This window comes from Rhinopithecus bieti, unplaced genomic scaffold (genome assembly GCF_001698545.2).
Source record: "Rhinopithecus bieti isolate Rb0 unplaced genomic scaffold, ASM169854v2 scaffold_19652, whole genome shotgun sequence".
In the NCBI taxonomy this organism is placed as follows: domain Eukaryota; kingdom Metazoa; phylum Chordata; class Mammalia; order Primates; family Cercopithecidae; genus Rhinopithecus; species Rhinopithecus bieti.
The window spans coordinates 2,447,054-2,463,725 of record NW_016809913.1 but is presented as its reverse complement, the minus strand read 5'-3'; the positions used below and the strand labels follow the sequence as shown (position 1 = coordinate 2,463,725).

Here is a 16,672-nt window from a genome sequence, read left to right as displayed (position 1 = left end):
CAGGCCAGGTTAAATCCCGGTACCCCCATTTGTATCAGGAGTTTAGATAAAACTACTTTGGTGTCAAATGTGTGAGTGACATTAAAGAGGTCTTACACTAAAACGAGTACACATTCTAACAGAGGTTTATTTTTCAATTTCTTTGTTAACTTTCTATCATGAAATACATTGTCTGAGATTAGTATAGCCCAAGGCAAAGATAATAAGGTAGACACCATTTCTCCCATCACAAACTCATTTTAATCCTGCCTCCAGATCCCACACCCAACCCTACTCCTTCATACCAATCTGCCTGCCATTAATCATAAGGTCCACCTTCCACAAAGGGCCAACAAATAACCTTAAAGTATTATCTGATATACTACTTGATAATAAAGTTAAGGTACTACACAAAACTTGCATTTTTATAAAAGCAGGGTACAAGTTAAATGTTTAGTTTTAGACATTTTGTGCAATACGTTCATAATGAGGGCTGTGGTTGCCACAAACTGCCTTGTTTACCTTTAAATACTGTTAATGTGTCATGCATGCAGATGGAAGGGATGGAACTGTGCACTAAAGTGGGGGCTTTAACTGAAGTGTTTGGCAGAGTTGCCTTCTACCTGCCAGTTTCTAAAGTTCTGTTTTCATATAGAATATATATACTAACAAATTTCAGTCTGTTAAACAGCCTTACTCTGATTCAGCCTCTTCAGATACTCTTGTGCTATGCAGCAGTGGCTCTATGTGTAAATGCTATGCACTGAGGGTACACAAAAATATCAATATTATGTGTACAGAGTAATGCCTCATACCAATCAGATGTCCATTTGTTATTGTGTTTGTTAACAACCCTTTATCTCTTAGTGTTAAACTCCACTTAAAACGGAAAAAAAAGAACTTGCATTTTTAGTTACATGACCTTGAATGACTAAAATCCAAAAGAGCATTTCTTTCAGTTTCCCCAAAGTTAAAAGCTTATTCAAAATTCTATTGAATTTTGACATTTTTCTAGGCATAATATAAAGAATTTAATTCTGAATAAATAAGTATCTATAAAAGATAAGAAAAGGCTTTTCCTTTACTTCCACAAGCTGAATGAAGTTATACATAACTTCTGGCTTTTCAGCAACTCTATATATACAAGGTTTGTCCTACAATCCTCTGCCACACCTGTTTATTCTGATAGCCTGCAATGCACCTATCACCACACACAGAGGGCACACAAAGGTCCAACTCAGGCAAGCTGCACGTCGCAACGAGGGGCAGCTTATGATCACATAGTTTAATCTTGTGTGTTGCTATGTCCCATCTTATGCAGGAGTTACCTAAACTGATCGTTGTCTCCATTACCTTCTGTAAGGTCTACATACTCATAATAGACCACTCAAGTAACTCATGTGTTCCCATTTCATGCTTTAAAATCCAAGGATTTATGCCAGCTATTTGTATGTGGCTTTTAGCTCCATTTCTAAGTCTTGCATGCTCTCTTCTGTATCTTATGGACTGAAACCTGTAAACTGGGTAGTTTTTACTTTGTTTTCTATACTTTTCTGATTTGTCTAAATTAAAGTTTCTCAATTAGGAGGAATTTTGCCCACCAGGGGACATCTGGCAATGTCAGGAGACATTTCTAGTCAAAATGGGGTAGAGGTGCTACTGGCATTTGGTGGGTAGAGGCCAGGGATGCTGCTAAACATCCCACAATGCATAGAACAGCCTCTACAACAAAGAATTATCTGGCACAAAATTTCAGTGGTACTGAGGTGAAGCAATGTAAGTTTAAATATTTACTTTCATTATGGGCATTTATTACATTTCTAATTAGGGAGAAAAGTTATTTCTATCTTTGCAAAAAAATCCTAAAACTACTCAAAAAGCACGAGCTCTATATTAATAGTTGACATCTTAGACTTTGGGACTATGAAATTAAAGACCAAGTCTTTTGTCCCAGGGACTAAAGAATTACCTTCCCTAAAATTCCAATTACATTACTAAAAGCTATTGGTCTCTGCTAGTAACTTTCAGTTTGTAAGTTTAATACTGTTTCAAACATTGCTTAAACCAGTAGTTTTCAAACTAAGGTCTTCCAGCAACTTGGCATTCCCATGAGGTTTGCTAAGGGATACCAGGAGCCAGAAGAGTTGTGATGGGGTAGTTTAGGGACCCAGGGCTCTGGCCTCTCATCCCTACTCCAGATAAAACAGCTTTGTGCTTGAGTGTCAAGTTCTCAATAGTTAAAATGATTTGCAAACTACAGCATCAAAAGCTTTTAAAAGTGAATGTATCAAAGAGATAACCAGACATTATGAACCTCCTGGTGGAAGTTCACACACAATCTATGAAATGGGCTGTGGAAAAAAACTGACCCTGAATCCAGTCAAGACTCTAGATCTAACAACCAATATACAGGACATGCGAGAAACAGAAAAACATATTAAATGGCACCTGAGGTATGCAATTAGCAAAATCCAGACTGTGGGAAACTCCACAACAAATGACTCACTCTCTTCAACACAAGATTGCAAAGATAGATCATTCAAAGAAAAAAAGAAAGATGAAGGAGAAAATCTATAGATATGCAAGAGAACTATCAATCATAATGTAAGAAACTTATTTGGATTGAAATTTAAACTGCAAAACAACAATCAGAAGATAACTGAGGAAATACGAAACATGTATACTGACTGGACATTTTATGATATCAAGGAATTTTTGTTAATGTTTTAGATATGATAATGGTATTGTGATTATGGTTTTTGTAAAACTCTATCTTTTAGAGAAATACATGGAAATATTTACTGAATAGATAGCCAATTGAATAGATGAAATAATGTGATATCTGAAATTTGCTTCAAAATAATCTGGGAGTAGGTGGGTATAATACAGATGGCATAAGACTGGCAATCTACTGGTAAATGTTAAAGCTAGGTGATGGGTATATAGGGTTTACTGTACTGTAGTGTCTCTTCTTAATGTGTGTTTAAAATTTTCCATAACAAAAAATCTTTTAAAAAGAATCACTACGTTTAGAAGTTTGGGGTTTTACCCAGAACAGAGATTCTAATTGTGGGGGGATCTGGCATGTAGTAAGTAACTGTTACTTTGGGGTTAGCCTTCTGCTCCCTCTAGGACAAATATTTCTTGGTTTATTTAGCTAAAATTTTTTGCATTTTGGGATTCTTGATTCTTTTTGAGATGTTTGGAATAGTCTACTGCATTACTTACTCTGTTGTCAATTATGCCTATGAAATTTGATATTCTGATTGTTAAAGGATATTTTTGACTAGTACCTTGGAATCACATCTGAATAACAAGTTTTATGATTACATTTGGTATTAAAAATCCAAGCTTCAGTTATATTGTGTATTATATACAATATAACAACAGTTTCATTCTTAGAAAGCTTCGTATACACTTAATTGAACTGAATTAAATTTTAATTGTATTAAGAGAGTTCACTATTTAAATCAAACTATAGATAATTCTTATATAAAGTAACTGGTTTAATTCAAATAGGTAAAACCTCCTATACCAATATACTTGAGCAAACTTTTTAATAGTATTCTAAACGTTCTAACACACTGATGGAAGGCAAAAGTTACAATTTTTGAAGGCAGGCAAGCTATTTGTTATATCATTGTCTCTTTATTTCAGAATGAGAGGAAATAGAAAATAGAAAGGTAGGAAGGAAGATAAAAGTCATTTAAATATAGTATTTCAAATAATTTTTTGCTGCTATTACATTGGATAACAAAAAACAACTACTGGCTTTATTTTATTCTCTGGCAAGAGGATGAACAATCTTATAAACTCAAACTATGGAAACTTAAAAGTTTTGTATCTTTCAAGTTCATTTTCAAAATTGCTTAAAATACAAGTTTACAAGAAAATTACTATGTCTCATTTCTATCATAAGCAGAAGGTCTTATCATAGGAAATTTAAAAACCGAACAAGTCATGCCTTTTAGCTATGATCTCTGTGGTTTGCACCATGGACCCATTATACCTTCCAGCTATATCTTACTAGATTAGTTTGCCTCTGACAAATACAAAAGTCCCCAAAGATTGATGAGAGTAGAGGTGATGACTGAAGTGTAATACAAGAAAATGGAGATGAAAGTAACACAAGTGTTTTAATGCCCAGGTTTCAGAGAATATAAACAACATTAACTGAAGACAATAAAATACCATATAGTCTACAAAGTAGAAGAGGAGAAAAAGGAGGAAAAAGGGAAGAAGAAACTAGATTCTGAAGCAAAGTTCAGCCAATTTAAGGTTAAACTTAATAAAGTATGCTAAACGCTAATAGACAGATATGAACCAGAAAGCCCACATGGTATCAGTCATAAAGTGAAAACAGGTTTACTGGTTCTAACTCAGGATGTTCTGGGCACCAACAAGGGAGTCTATCAAATTACAGCAATCCCACCTAAAAATGATGAAATTAATTGTATTTACATATCCCAAAAAGGAAGGCTAAGGTTCAGATGTTTCAAGTACCCCCAAAAGATCAAGAAATACCTAAAATAAAATTTGACGTTATCAATAATATGAGAAACACATGAAGGCATTTTCCGTTAAGAGTCCACTCACGTGTTTCCAGGGGATCCCTTCCCGCTGGTATTCCTCTTGTTCTTGCTTCAGAACCAGCTGAATAAATAGCTGCTGCAGTTTCTCATTGCAATAATTGATGCAGAATTGTTCAAAACTACAAGAAAAGGAATGAATTAGGTTTCAACAAATAGAAAATAGGCAACAAGGTTTTAAGTATCTTTTCCAGTTTACCTGTTGTTGTCAAAGATTTCAAAGCCATAGATATCCAAGACACCAATAACAGTGTTTTTCCCATGGACTGTGGTGTCATAGTTCTTGACCTCAATAATATCATTGATGCGAGTAACGATCCAACAAAAAAGGCGCTCATATATTGCCTGCAAGGAAAATAGCATCATAAATGCTTGCCCATTTGGGAATGAGTCCTCTGTTTGGATTTGTGATCAGTTTTAAATTCCTGTCCCCCTTCTCACTGTTTAGCATAGCCATTACTAGCCTCAGCAGAACAACTGAAAATGTAGACTGTCCATTTAAAAAAACCCAGACTACACGATGTATGCAAAACTAAAGTAAATAGCTTGTATTTTTAAAAGATTATTACTGGTCGTTACACCAATTCCAACGACACCCTCCAAGCATGTTTCCCTGCCCAGCTATATCAATAGTTTGCCTGATCCTTTGAATAAGGCAGTTCATTGCTTTATTATTAATTTCATCAATTATAAAGAGTTGAGAGCTAGTGAGTTAATATCTATGATCCACTAAAGCTATATGAATTCTAAAAATATAAATATTGATTTCTAATGCTAAATGAAGATCTGAGCCAAAGATCAAGGGTTGAAATTCCTTGAGAATCACACACACATCCAATGCACAAGAACATACACACTAAGCCACACACAGACAAAGGCACCACACGCTAACACACGTTCACATCCCGATACACGTGTACTCTGCAATGTCACATCATTAGAAAACCTTCTTTAACGTATCCTGCCTGCTACCCACTCTCTTCACCCATATCCATTACCTCCCCTTTACTCTTCGATCCACTCCAGTCTGCACTTACATCCTATTACTCCATTAAAATGGCTCATCAAAGACTCCCAGCACCTCTACATAGATACCTTCTTGTACCTCATACGGACATTTTGCTCTGTCACTCAGCATCACTCAACCCAGGTTTTCACTGCCTTCTTGGAACACTCTTCTCTTTTTGGATAACAGTCTTTCTGACTTTTACTATTTGTTCACTGGATGTTCCTTTTTGGTGACCTTTGGTAGTCTCCTCCTCCATTTGACTTCTAAAAGTTGGAGTTCTTCCTGGTCCTCTTCTCTTCACTCTCTAGCACCTTCTAAATCATCTCACCCAGGATGAAATAATACGAATATGACTCCTAAAGGTATTATCCAAATCCAGACCCAGAGAACAGTCTCTGAGCCCCTGACTCACAAGTTTGACCGTCTACCTGACACTGACTCTTCGATATCTCACAGCCATCTCAAACTCAAAGAACTCTTGATCTTTCCTCCTCCAACAACTGTTCCTATCCTACTTTTAGCCACAAATAAATAGCACCACTTAGAAATTCACTCATTTATTCAACAAATATTTGCTGAATACTTATTACATATAGTTTGTTAGAGATACAGGTCTAGGCAAACACAAATATGGTCTCAATCTCCAAGAAACTTAGGGAATAGAGTGAAGGAAAAAAGTATTCTCTCTCTCTCTCTCACTTGCCCCCCACTTCGCAGATATACATCCACACTAAAGGAGAGGTACATCGGGTCTTAGGGGAATTTAATCTATGCAGTGCTCAGGGAGGTTAGGGAAGGCCTCTCTGGGAAAGTGATACTTGACCTGAGACCAGAAGGATGAGTAAGAGGCAGCCAGGGAAGAGAGGAGAGAAGAGCAGTCCAAGCAGAGGGAACAGATGTGCACAGGCCCTGTGACTGGAAGGAGAAAGGGATCAAGATAATCTGTGAGGACTGAGAGAAGACTAATATGCTAGGCTGAAGAAACGGGGGCTGGGTATGGTATGAAATGAGGCGGGAGAGGTGGGCTGGAGCCAGACCATGTTAAAGTATTATCCTTTCTTCTCTCATTCTCCACATAATAGGTCCTAAGGATTTTATTTTCTCAACACAGTCCATTTCAAATTCTCCTCCTCTCCCCATTTGTACTTCCACCTTTCTGGTCCAAGCTGCCCTCATCTCTTTCCTGGATTAACATAATATCCCCTTAATTGGCCTCTTTGCTTCCATTCTTACTCTAGCCCTCATAACATTCTCCATACGAAGGCCAGAATGATCATTTTAAAAATGCAAACTTGCCAGGTGCAGTGGCTCACGCCTGTAATCCCAGCACTCCGGGAGGCCAAGATGGGCAGATCACCTGAGGTCAGGAGTTTGAGACCAGCCTGGCCAACATGATGAGACCCCATCTCTACTAAACATACAAAAATTAGCCAGGCATGGTGGTGGGTGCCTGTAATCCCAGCTACTCAGTAGGCTGAGGCAGGAGAACTGCTTGAACCCAGGAGGTGGAGGTTGCAGTGAGCTGAGACTGTACCACTGCACTTCAGCCTGGGTGACAGAGCAAGACACCATCTCAAAAAAAAAAAAAAAAAAAAAGGTCGGGCGCGGTGGCTCATGCCTGTAATCCCAGCACTTTGGGAGGCCGAGGTGGGCAGATCACAAGGTCAGGAGATTGAGACCATCCTGGCTAACATAGTGAAACCCCGTCTCTACTAAAAATACAAAAAATTAGCGGGGCGTGGTGGCGGGCGCCTCTAGTTCCAGCTAGGAGGCTGAGGCAGGAGAATGGCATGAACCCGGGAGGCAGAGCTTGCAGTGAGCTGAGATCGTGCCACTGCACTCCAGCAAAAAAAAAAAAAAAAAAAAAAAAAACTTGAGTCATTGCCCCTCCTTAAAGTCCTCCCTATTGCTCTCCATTGCACTTAGGAAAAATTCAAATTCCCCCAAGACTAACTTACAAGAGTAAAAAATGAAATAGACAGTAAACTAATCAACTAGTGAAACAACAACAACAGTTAGACATGAGAAAATACAATGCTTGCCACACAGATAAATAGACAAAGGGTTAAAGTTTATGATATGCTAAGATAGAAATTGACAATACAAAGATAACAGCTCCAAAGAAAAATGTACAAAAGATATACCCAGGCAATTCTTAGAATATGTTTAAATACTCTACAAAAATATAAGATGCTCAAATATACTAGTAATGAAATAAAAGTAACAATAAAATATTACCATGCAATCATAAAATCAGTAAAAATGAAGTTTAAAATAAGTATATGGCAGGTGTGGTGGCTCACGCCTGTAATCCCAGCACTTTGGGAGGCCGAGGCAGGTAGATCGCTTGAGGTCAGGAGTCTGAGACCAGCCTGGTCAACATGGTGAAACCCTGTCTCTACTAAAAATACAAAAATTAGCTGGGTGTGGTGGCACACTCCTGTAATCCCAGCTACTTGGGAGGCCGAGACAGGAGAATCACTTGAACCTGGGAGGTGGAGGTTGCAGTAAGCCAAGATTGTGCCGCTGCACTCCAGCCTAGATGACAGAGCAAGACTCCATCTCAAAAAATAAAAATAAAATAAGTATACCCTTTGACCTGGCAAGACTACTCCTGGGAATCCATTCAACTGAAACAAAAGCACTACTGTGTAAGCATAGATGTATAAAGACGTGCAGCATTGTTTGCAGTTGCAAAAAAGGGAAGCAAAGTGGATGACTTAAAAGGAAGATGATTAAATAAATTGTGGTACTATCACTGCAGGCTTGGTACACAGACCTGGAGGACATTATGCTAAGTGAAATAAGTCAGGCACAAAAAGACAAATATTGTGTGATCTCACCTCTATGCAATCTGAAAAAGTCAAACTCATAGAAGCAGAGAACAGAATGGTGATTACCAGAGGATAGAGTAGGGTGGTGGATGCAGAAAGTGTGAGATGTTAGTCAAACAGTAAAGTTTCAGTTAGACAGGAAGAATAACTTCTGGTGATCCACCGCAAAGCAGGGTGACTGTTGTTAACAATAATATTAATAATGTTTCAAATTGCTAAGAGTGGATTTTAAATGTTCTCATCACAAATAAATGATAAATAGGTGAGGTAAGAGGTATGCTAATTAGCCTGATCTGATCATTCCATAATGTGTACATGTCCTGAAATACCCCATTGTACCCATAAACATATGCAATTATTATCAATTAAAAATAAACAAAACTTAAAAAAAATGGATCAGAGCTCAGTTGACTCTGGTGAAGCATTATTGAGTGAGAGAAGCAGCACAGGAGGCCATGAAAGGAGCTGTGCACATGAAGCCCTCATGAGCACCGCCCCCAGTCAGCCTTCACTCTTCTCAGAACCTTTTCTGGCAGTGATGCTTATATCTGGGAGTTTTACTGAGGCTTCAATGGCCAAAAAGTATCATTATGGTTTCTAAAAGCCTTAACCCTCTTTCAAGAATGTCTGAATACACGCTCACAGGATTTCACTCGAATTCCAACTGTGATCAACACCAGGTGACAGAGGGTCAGTTACACTCTCACCTTGGCAAAGGCGTCTCTGCCGTAGCTGGCCTCTTGTTCTGTGTGCTGCTTGTCGATGATGTCACGGCCTGTAGCCACGGTCCGGTAAAGAAGGGCTTTCTCAACCATGTCTGTCTTAGTAGACAGCAATTCTGCTATGATAGATACTACTTTGCCATTCTCAATAAGAGGCGTGTCACCATCTACTACAAATTTTAAATTTCCCTGTATCAAAAGTGAAAAAAATAACATTATGAAACATTATGTCAAGGATATATTTGCCAATATAAAATATAATTCAGGTGACCTTGTTTGTACCTATTTTCCTAAATACATTATATATCTCCACATATGAAAACAGAGTTTCATCTACTTTTTCCCTTTCTCTACTCATTTATCTTTTGCTTTCAGTGATGTTTTGATAGATAGAAGTTTTACATTTTTATGTAATCAAAGCTATGAATCTTTTGCCTTAAGATCTCTCTTTCTTTGGTGTCATACTTAGACCATTCCTACTCCAAAGGATTTATGAGCATTTGATGTTTTCTTCTAATGCTTTTATAGTTTTTTTTTCCTTAAACTTTTTATTTTATTTTATTAATTTTTTTTTTTGAGACAGAGTCTTGCTCTCTTGCCCAGGCTGGAGTGCAAGCAGTGTGATCTTGGCTCAATGCAAGCTCTGCCTCCCGGGTTCACACCATTCTCCTGCCTCAGCCTCCCAATTAGCTGGGACTACAGGCGCCCACCACCACACCCAGGTAATTTTTTGTATTTTTAGTAGAGACGGGGTTTCACCCTGTTAGCTAGGATGGTCTCGACCTCCTGACTTTGTGATCCACCCACCTCGGCCTCCCAAAGTGCTGGGATTACAGGCATGAGCCACCACGCCTGGCCTTTTTCCTTAAACTTTTTAATCCATCCACAGTTTATTTTGGTATACGGTGTCAAGTAAGAATCTAACTCTATTTTTCACATGGTTAGTTGCTCTAATGGGATTTATTGAACAGTCTAGCTTTTTCTGATTTAAAATGTCACCTTTTTTTTTGAGACAGGTCCTGTGACCCAGGCTGGAATGCAGTGGTGCATCACGGCTCACTGCAGCCTCAATGTCCCAGGCTTAAGCAATCCTTCCACTCCCAGCCCCTCCAAATAGCTGGGACTACAGATGCGTGCCACCATGCCTGGCTAATTTTTGTATTTTTTGTATAGATGGGGTTTTGCCATGTTGCCCAGGCTGGTCTTGGAACTCCTGGGCTCAAGCAATCTATCGACCTCAAACTTTCCAAAGTGCTGGGATTATAGGTGTGAGCAACCCTGCCCAGCTGAAATGCCACCTTTTTAATATGTTAAATTTCCTCAAGTGTTTGAGTCTATTTATATTCCATTCATTCAATAAGCAATACATACTTATTAACCATCTACCAAATGTCCAGCACATTAACCAATCAGTTGATTAATCTGTTCATCTGGTGCTGAATTTGTGCAAAGAGTTATAAAGTACTACAGCTTTCACTATCATTTTAAGTTTGGTAGAACCAGTCATGTTCCCTCTCTTCCCTCACCCTACCCTATATGACGCTTCTTTAATATACTTTACTTGATCTTTTTCCAGAAAATTCTAGAATCAATAGGTCAAGTTAAAAACAAAATAAAATTTCTGTTTGGATTATGAAAGGGATTGCTGCACTGTATTTAAAAACTAATTCAAACAGATGAGACAATTTATAATACTAAAGTCTTCCTAGTCAGGAATATTTATTGTTTATATTGCTATTCAGTATTTTCATAAAGATCCTGTACATTTCTGATTCATTTAGAGTTAAATCTTGCTATATTAAAAGTAATTTTTATTCCAGATTTGAATCCATGTTGTCATTCATATTGTAAGATTGTATGTTCAGTGTATTTTAAATATCTCTAATTATATAAATGTTAATGAAAGAAATCTGACACACAGTTCTTTGCTTCTAAGTTTGGTGTGGTATAGTGGGATACAAGTGGCCTATGAGTCTGCCAAAGTGGTCTATGGTGTTGGCTCTGGGATGAGCTGGCTGTGCCTTTGAGGCAGTCATGCCACCCATCAGGGCCATTTCCCAACCTGTAAAATGAGACGATCAAAAATCCAGTTCTGATAACCTACGATTCTATGTTTCAAACGCCACTAGAAATGTATACCACTAGTAGTCACATCACTGCTGAATTATTTTATCCTTAAAATTAACCAATTCAGGCCGGGCACGGTGGCTCAAGCCTGTAATCCCAGCACTTTGGGAGGCCGAGACGGGTGCATCACGAGGTCAGGAGATCGAGACCATCCTGGCTAACACGGTGAAACCCCGTCTCTACTAAAAAATACAAAAAACTAGCTGGGTGTGGTGGTGGGCGCCTGTAGTCCCAGCTACTCGGGAGGCTGAGGCAGGAGAATGGCGTAAACCCGGGAGGTGGAGCTTGCAGTGAGCTGAGATCCGGCCACGACACTCCGGCCTGGGCGACAGAGCGAGACTCCATCTCAAAAAAAAAAAAAAAAAATTAACCAATTCAAACTTTGACAATACCAGTAAGACAATTAACTGAAGTTGTTGTCTCCAACCCTATAGTGGCTTGGAAAATCCCTCATAATATTATAAAATGATGGCAAGAATCACAGACACAATAATTTCTTCAAAACATGTACAAAATTTCCTCTGAATACATTTTAAATCTACAGGGAAAAAACAAAGTCTTCTGAGAAAGCATCCTGTTCTCAGCAGAAGACAATACATTCTGAGAGGTGTCCCTACTCACCAAGTGCAGAATAGTAGCCAAAATCTTATATGCTGTTTGGATCTCCTCAGGTTTGAAGCCAATGACTTTCATGGCATCAGCAACAACTTTGAATTCAGCAGCATCATTGATAGAACACTGGGGATGAAAATGAAAACCTTAGGTTACAGACATTTCATATGAGCATTAAAATTCAACAATTAAAAAACTAACTTTAAGTTATACCAAGGTTTTGCCTTCGTAGTAAATCAGTTGAGGGGATGTTGAGTCTCCAGAGAAAATAAAAATGATTTCAGGAGTTGCAACATTATTCAGCACGTACAAAGCCCACTTGTGTGTGAAAGTCATCACCTAAAATAAGCACTGTTCTGGAACCTTCTGTGAGGGAGCAAGTGCCCTTTTCTGGAACCTTCAGTACCCTTTTCTGGAACCTTCAGTGAGGGAGCAAGTCCTGAGCTGGCTCAGACAAGCTGATCCCCACTCTGTGATCAGTGAAGGCAACAGTATGGAATGTGAGATCACAAATGGAAATGCTGAATGTGGGAGCCTCCAAGATACATGCTTGGCTACTGTTTGTGGCTCTTTGTTCCACAGTTGTCTTGTTTAGGCTGGCAATGACACTTCACTCTCATATAATCAGGCGGTTTATTTTCCAGGTGAGGCAAGGTGGGCCCTCAAAAGCAAAACAGCCAGCCTCAGTCATTTAGTAAGCTATTAAATAGTCTGGAACTATAACTTCATTCTTTCACTCACTTGATACGCATTTCGCAAGTCAGCTCTACTAACTGGTACAGGCAGCTCAGAGATGAATCACCTACCCTTTTAGAGCTGTGACCATCACACTGGAAATACAAGTGCATAAACAGAAATTCACAATAAAGCAATAGTAACTGCTTATATTAGTTTTACCACAGCAGCAGCCACAGAGGCTTGACCAACCCTTTCCTCAGTAAGTTTCTCCTCTTGTTTGGATACAGAGACCTGGCCTGATGCTCACTTGTTGAGGAAGGGCCCTGGAAGGGGACCTCTCTGCCTGGTGAGTACAAGTTCCTCTAGTGTCCAGGAGACAACCAGACCAGCCCCTCCTCCTCCTAGGTTTTTGCTTTTTCCTTGGGCAAGATACTCAACCTCAGTGAACCTCAATTTCCTCAGAAATAAAATAGGCATAATAATATATATCTTACAGGGTGGTTGTCGGAATTGAATGAAGATTTATGTAAAGCACCTCCCTAGTACCAGCACATAAAAAAAAAAAAAAAAAAAAAAAAAACACTCAGCAGTATCAGATATTACTATTATTATAAACTGCAACCATGTTGAAATCAGAAAGTAACTGGATAAAATCTAAATGTCCTACTGTGGGGAACTGTTGGCTGCTTACCTAACAGTCATCCTCTACCCTCATTTATTTCTTGCTGATCGAACCCTGATTTGTTTACTCCTAAGTATGCATGACCTTTGTGAGTGGCATCCACCTAGCCTCAAGAGGTAAACCTTCACTGGTCTAAACTCATCAGAGTGATCTTAAATTTCCCTTACCAAAATGACTGGTTAGCCACAGGCATGGGATGCCATTCTGATCAATACAACATGAGGGGAAGTGTTTACAGGGGATGAGTGGAGGAGGGTTCTGGGGAGGTTTCCCTAGCTTATAAAAGGACATAAGCCATGAACATCTCCTTTGCATGTGACTCCTGGAACTTCTGATGACATTTTGGGACTACAAGGAAAACCAGCCTAAGAGGACAAAGCTGTCCACTGAGTGTGGCAGAGTTGTAAGTTGGGGGAACAACCAAAAAAATACCTGGGTCCCTAACAACATCGTTAAAGCAATGGATTAACTAATTCTGGAACTGTCCCATCTCAGGGTTTCCTGTTATGCTAGATAATTAAGTTTCTTATTGTTTTTGGAGACTTTTAATTGGGTCTTCTCTTACCTGCAACCCCAAATATCTTAACCGTATATGATTCCTACATTTTAAGACTGGTTAAGATACAGACAGTGCAATACTTAATAGTTATAAAAATTATTATATTAATTTATATTTGTTTGCATGGAAAGATTATAATAAAAACAGGTTTATTTAATCAGGATTTATTGTATGATTCCATTTATAAATATAGCCGAAAGCCATTATCAATAATCACCTCTGTATGGTAAGATTTCGTGTATTTTGTTTCCTTTTGGTTCATATTTTAGGTTTTGACTATGATCATTTATTACTTCTTTGTTTTCTTAGGAAGCAAAAAAAAAAGATGGGGAAAGCAGACATGGAAATTTTGATAAAAGGGAATCTAAGCTAAATTTAATCTAGAAAAAAGGCTATTAATTTAATATTTGCTTTCTGTGGGGACTCTACATGACTTGGTCAAAAGTAACTTAGTCAATAAGACAATCTGATCGAAAACAAACATTCCCAGTCACTGGCTTTCCAGGAGTTGACTTTACAATTCTTTACACATCTTTAAGTGCCTCTGGCTAGTTCTCAGAGAGCTGGAGTGTTGCCCTCTACTGTTTTTTGTTTTAATTCATTTTCAGCCAAACATGCCTGCTCTCAGATGACTGTAAAAGTAAAGTTGTTGTAACCTAAATGTCAAATAATGGAAAATTAATTGCAGAAATCAAAATATCATTAATTTCTATGCACAGCAATGAAAATACAACTAAACCAATAATGCAGGTATAATTAGCTATTTTAATAAAATTTTAAAGAAATACCTCCCATGTCTTAGATCTTTTCCTTTATAGTTTCTTTTATTTCTCCCCGAACTATGAAAGCAATAAATTTTTTAACATAGAATTTTTTTAAATAAGGAAAAACAGAACACAAACATCCAAAATCTCACCCATCCAGAATAAATAATACTGTGATCTATATCCTGCCATATCTTATTATATGCATTTATATACCTTCCCTCCTATGAAACAGGATAATAGTGTAACTATTATCAACAAACTATTATTAGAATTAGTTGTAAAATTACTAGCAGAAAATGAACTACAAATAAAAGAGCAAAAATATGCCTGCATATAAGTGTACGCAAGTGCTTGCATGCAAGAAAAGAGAAAAAATGGAAAAACTTGAAAGCTGAATAGAAATGCCTCAAAGGCCACAAAACTATTTCTAGGGTGCATCAAAATCAATATTCGAACAAACAGTGAATGGAGAATCAAAGTGCATTTTAATTTTGTCTTACTAACTTGCCTTTGGCCAAATCATATGGAATCTTCTTAGGAGGCAGGCTTCCTAGTCCTATCAATATTTTTATAGTGTCAAAATAAAAGGAATAGCGATAGGATTAGAAATTAAAATACAACATTGAACATAGGAAAAAACTTCTTTCCTGTCAGATGGTGATAAAATATCGCAATTGATTTTAAGTAAAGTTGTTGATTCAAAAATGTGCTGAATCTCTGTCCTTGAGAATTTAAAAAATAGAACAGAATAAAAGAGATGCTTATTGGCCTAAAGGCTGCAGGCTTGACCAGATAATTATTGAATGTCTCTTCCAATTCTTTGATTGATTTATATCTGAGCAATCTCAAAGAGGAAATTCTCACCTTTAATTGAGCTCCTACATGAATATAGTTGTAGGATGAAAGGGATTTCTGGAGATGTAGAGAGCGCAGTATCTGCTCTGAACCTCCTTGGAGTAGCTGAAAAATATTTAGTTAGAAATAAATTGGCCAGACATACATTGAACCAAACGTGAACTTAGTGGTAATCTAGCTTTTATTCATTTTCTGGGATTAATTCACTTATGTCTTCCTTTTTCTAGCTTTGAAGAAGTTTTGTTTGTTGGTTTGTTTAGTTTTTTAAACCTTCAAGGTAAATGGGCTTCAATGTCATCAGTTACAGAGAATGTTATGCAGTCATAAAGAAAATTAATCTGAAAATGTCTCATTTCATTTACAATATAACTGGCATCAAAGGTTCTTGCTTTGAATGCTGTCATTTGTAAAACAGGATCCTATGCTCTGTGGTGGTTGCTTGCTTAGCAGCCTCATTACAGACAGGATATAGTTCTGTCTCAGAATTTAGAGAAAGTCAATATTGCTACAGAAGTAAGAAGCATCAGCAGACAGTCATATGCTGAATCACACTGGAAACAAACAGCTTTTCCTCATCAATCAGTACCTCTCAGGAAAGAAGGGCAGCTGGGGAACCATGATCGTAGTGTTGGATAAAGATAAATTTTAATACTTTCACCCAAGTGGGGAGAACACTGGGAAGAAGTTACAGGTTATTGAAATAAACAGAACTCTTTTAAATTTGGTAGAAAAATAGCTTATTTAAAACATGGCAAATTGCCAACAGAACCATAAACACAATATTGATAGTGCTTTTATACAGAGCATGTTTTTGGAAGGTACTATGTTTATATTCTCTAAATTAAACTGTATGCTTTCATTTACTTAAAAAGTCTAATTATCAGATTTTAAAAATTGATTTTTAAAATGAATATACCAGAACTTATATATACAAATGAGTAGTGTCCATCAAAGCAGTTACCTAGAAGAAACTGAACTCGACTGAATTGCATTCAATTGTGTTATCACCATTCAGTTACTTTCTGTTAGCCTTGATTTATATTACTTTGGGCTTTAAAAATTACAATAATATATCACACTTGTTCTCTAAGTGTAAAGACTTGCCAACAGGAGGGCTATTTAAAAACTTCTGCTTTAGAATCTAAAGGCACTTTTGAAATACTCAAATTTTTTTCTAAACTTGATGGATTAAAAAGGCAATTCTCCCTAAAAGTTATAAATCTGGATTTTTTTAAAAAGTAATCATATTGCTTTTAGTC

General features: G+C 37.6%; 1 protein-coding gene across 1 annotated transcript in view; it reads right to left on the bottom strand.

Annotated features, from left to right (window-relative positions):
* The window catches only part of MYO1D (myosin ID), a 389,352-nt gene that overhangs the window by 265,824 nt on the left and 106,856 nt on the right, over positions 1-16,672 (bottom strand). Inside the window, exons 7-10 of the mRNA XM_017890881.1 lie at positions 11,882-11,998; positions 9,119-9,322; positions 4,768-4,913; positions 4,576-4,690 (exon numbers count right to left, since the gene is read on the bottom strand). Of these exons, the coding sequence (XP_017746370.1) occupies positions 4,576-4,690; positions 4,768-4,913; positions 9,119-9,322; positions 11,882-11,998 (582 nt within the window). The remainder of the gene's footprint in view (positions 1-4,575; positions 4,691-4,767; positions 4,914-9,118; positions 9,323-11,881; positions 11,999-16,672) is intronic.